General features: G+C 51.6%; 1 protein-coding gene across 1 annotated transcript; it reads left to right on the top strand.

Moving 5' to 3' along the window:
* The first annotated feature begins 224 nt into the window (after positions 1-224).
* LOC139530992 (uncharacterized) lies at positions 225-737 on the top strand. The gene has a single exon (XM_071327781.1). It carries the CDS (start codon positions 225-227, stop codon positions 735-737), a length of 513 nt encoding a protein of 170 aa, XP_071183882.1.
* Positions 738-3,829: the final 3,092 nt, after the last annotated feature.

The raw sequence follows: 3,829 nt of genomic DNA, 5'->3' as shown, positions 1-3,829 counted from the left end.
ACCTCACCCTGACCCTGAACCTCACCCTGAACCTCACCCTGACCCTCACTCTTACCCTCACCCTGATCCTTAACCTCACCCTGAACCTCACCCTGACCCTGACCCTGACCCTGAACCTCACCCTCACCCTGACCCTGATTCTTAACCTCACCCTGAACCTCACCCTGACCCTGACCCTTACCCTGAACCTCACCCTCACTCTTACCCTCACCCTGACCCTTACCATGAATCTCACCCTGACCCTCACCCTGACCCTCACCCTGACCCTCACCCTGACCCTCACTCTTACCCTCACCCTGACCCTTACCCTGAACCTCACCCTGACCCTCACTCTTACCCTGACCCTCACTCTTACCCTGAACCTCACCCTGAACCTCACCCTGAACCTGACCCTGACCCTGACCCTGATCCTTAACCTCACCCTGAACCTCACCCTGAACCTGACCCTGACCCTGACCCTGATCCTTAACCTCACCCTGAACCTCACCCTGATCCTAACCCTGAACCTGACCCTGACCCTGACCCTTAACCTGACCCTGATCCTTAACCTGACCCTGACCCTGATCCTTAACCTCACCCTGACCCTTAACCTGACCCTGATCCTTAACCTGACCCTGACCCTGATCCTTAACCTCACCCTGATCCTTAACCTGACCCTGATCCTTAACCTCACCCTGAACCTCACCCTGACCCTGACCCTGACCCTGATCCTGAACCTCACCCTTACCCTCAGATAGCATCACTCATTTATTGAACCGCTTGTGTTTTCAAAGAGCTGTTCTATTAACAGTCACAACTTTTCTACTTTTCACAAGAACCATATATTTCTAGACTTCTCAATATATAAACAGAACATTTAGAACTCATCACAATTAGAGGTGAATCTCTTTGTAGGAACTAATCCCACTGTGTACTAACATCCAGACATTTTGAAGTGCACACTGTCATCAGAAGGCCTCCTCATCTCCTATTATTAACCTGCTATACCATCCCCATATGGCATACTGGGATTAAAGCACAGCAAATGGCTGCAGTATAACCTCACAGAGGAGTGGAGCAGAGTAGCATTAACTGCTGGTAGAAAGGGAGGCTGACTGCTGGCTAAAGCTGAGGACAGAAAGAGAGATAAAGATGGAGGGAGAGAGGGAGGGAGGGAGCATTTGTGTGTGGGAGGAGGTATAGGGCAGCTATATCCCTAGAAGAGCCTAGGAGGGCAAAGGGTCTCTATTGACTGAATACATTTTGGAGATGGTGGTGGTGGTCTGTGTGTGTGTGTGTGTGTGTGTGTGTGTGTGTGTGTGTGTGTGTGTGTGTGTGTGTGTGTGTGTGTGTGTGTGTGTGTGTGTGTGTGTGTGTGTGTGTGTGTGTGTGTGTGTGTGTGTGTGTGTGTGTGTGTGTGTGTGTGTGTGTGTGTGTGTGTGTGTGTGTGTGTGTAGGGTGCTGTGGGTGGAAGGTGCACGCCTACAGTGCAGAATATTCCACAGACTACCGCATTGCCATTCAATACCTCTCCTCTCCTCTACCAGTAGGACATATAGGAAGCCAATAAGAGCTTTATCATAGGTTATCTGATAACAATGTTGTTACTGACCACAGAAGCGTGGCGATGCACTTAAATCACCACCAGACTTCAGCACCGTGACCATGCTGAATGAATTGCCTTTGAGTTTGCTTCAACATTCTCCCTGGTTTCCATGAATGTCAGGAGACACATATTGTTTGCCCTGGCGCTCTCCTCTGAATCAATGCTAAGACTGGCTGTGGAAGAGGGGAGACGAGGCAGGCGGAGGAGGAAGTGCTGGGGAGAGGAGGGGAGAGAGGAGTGGTAGGGGAGAGGAGGCAGGGGAGAGGAGGGGAGATGAGGGGAGGTAGGGGAGGTAGGGGAGATGATGGGAGAGAGGGGAGATGAGGGGAGAGAGAGGAGAGAGGGGAGGTAGGGGATATGAGGGGCAAGAGGGGAGATGAGGGGAGAGAGGGGAGAGAGGGGAGATAAGGGAGATAAGGGAGATAAGGGGAGATGAGGGGAGAGAAGGGATGTAGGGGAGATGAGGGGAGAGAGGGGAGGTAGGGGAGATGAGTGGAGAGAGAGGAGGTAGGAGAGATGAGGGGAGAGAGAGGAGATCAATGGAGATGAGAGGAAGTAGGAGAGATGAGGGGAGGTAGGGGAGGCAGGGGAGGTAGGGGAGGGGAGATAGGGGAGATGAGGGGAGGTGGGGGAGGTAGGGAAGATGAGGGGAGAGAGGGGAGATGAGGAGAGAGAGGGGAGGTAGGGGAGATGAGGTGAGAGAGGGGAGGTAAGGGAGATGAGAGGAGAGAGGGGAGGTAGGGAAGAGAGGGGAGGTAGAGGAGGTAGGGGAGATGAGGGGAGAGAGGGGAGGTAGGAGAGATGAGGGGAGAGAGGGGAAATGAGGGGAGGCAGGGGAGAGGAGGGGAGGCAGGGGAGTGGAAAGGCAGGGGAAATGAGGGGAGGCAAGGGCGAGGAGGGGAGGCAGACAAGGAGAGAGTATAGCAGGGGCGTGAGCCAGGAATGGACGGTGAGAATAACAGCAGCCCAGTGTTTCTCTATGGACCCAGCGGGGGAAGCTAGTGACCTCCAGACTTGGGAGTGGGAGAGATGGAAGCTCACCACATAAGAACCCAGAGGCACTGTTCATTCTGGTGGGTAGAGAAACGAAGAGAGGGGTGTGTGTGGATATTCTGGAGCTAAATTGTGAGATAGACTGGCAATGCCAATCAAACCCCATACCTCCTTCTGCCTCCCTCTAAACACACAGTCACACATACACACACACACTCTCTCCCTAGAGCGACTACCCTCATTAACGCCAGTGAGACCCACCATTGGAGACAGCTGAATCACAACCTCAAAGCACCCCTATCTATTTCTCTTACTCTATCCCTCCCTCCCTCGTTCCCTCATTCTGTCTCTCTTTCTGATCCTCTTCCCATACTTTACTCTCTCCGTGTCTCCCTCTATCTTCGTTCTATTTCTCCCTTCTCATGCTTTGTAGCTCCCTTCAATTAGCGTCTCCCTTCTTCCTTCCCTCTTTCCTTCACTCTATTTTTCCCTCCATCTCTCCATCCCTCTCTCCCTCTCTTGTTCTGAAGCGTAGCTGGCTTATTTGTGAGAGCGTGCTGGGATTAAGATGCTGCCAGGCCTTCTGCTGTGTGTGGCTGTTTAGTAGGGATTCTAAAGCTCTAACCACAGAAATCCCTTCCTCCATAGCTATGCTGTGCTCTGCCTGCTCAAAATTAACACTCACGCATCTCTCTCCTCTCTCTTTCTTATCCCCCCTGCTCTCTCTCGCTCTCGCTCTCTCTCTCTCTTTCTCTCTCGCTCTTCCTCGCTCTCTCTCTGCAGGAATTTAATAGTACACTACAACCACCTGAAGAACATTTGCTGTTGACTTGAAAAGGTCCCACTTAGACTAGCATAAAACCATCTTAAAATATCAGGAGAGGAAATGCTCTTTTCTAATTGCAGTTGTAGGCAGATCTGATCTAAATCCATGGGGATAAGTGTCTGGTCCTCACAAAGGCCTGGGAGAGGCTGAGGAAGAGGAGGCTGAGGAGGAGGAGGAAAAGCGGTGCTGGGCTCTGGACAAAACTGAACGGTTTAGACCTGCTGGGTCAGACGATGAGAAGAGTCTCAGGCATATTACTGGTCACCTCTGGACGTGGGACATGGGGTCCTTATAGGGTCATGGGTCATATACAGATGGACTTTTATTTTTCAGAGAGTTACTGTAGATTAAAGTAGGACCGGTAGCCAATAATTTCCGTAAGCATAGGAGAGTTTGAGTTTAGGGTGACATTAGTGAAAACATCT

Source organism: Salvelinus alpinus, chromosome 9, assembly GCF_045679555.1.
Source record: "Salvelinus alpinus chromosome 9, SLU_Salpinus.1, whole genome shotgun sequence".
Classification (NCBI taxonomy): Eukaryota; Metazoa; Chordata; class Actinopteri; order Salmoniformes; family Salmonidae; genus Salvelinus; species Salvelinus alpinus.
Note: the sequence above shows the minus strand (reverse complement) of the source record. Positions and strands in the feature narration are given on the sequence as shown.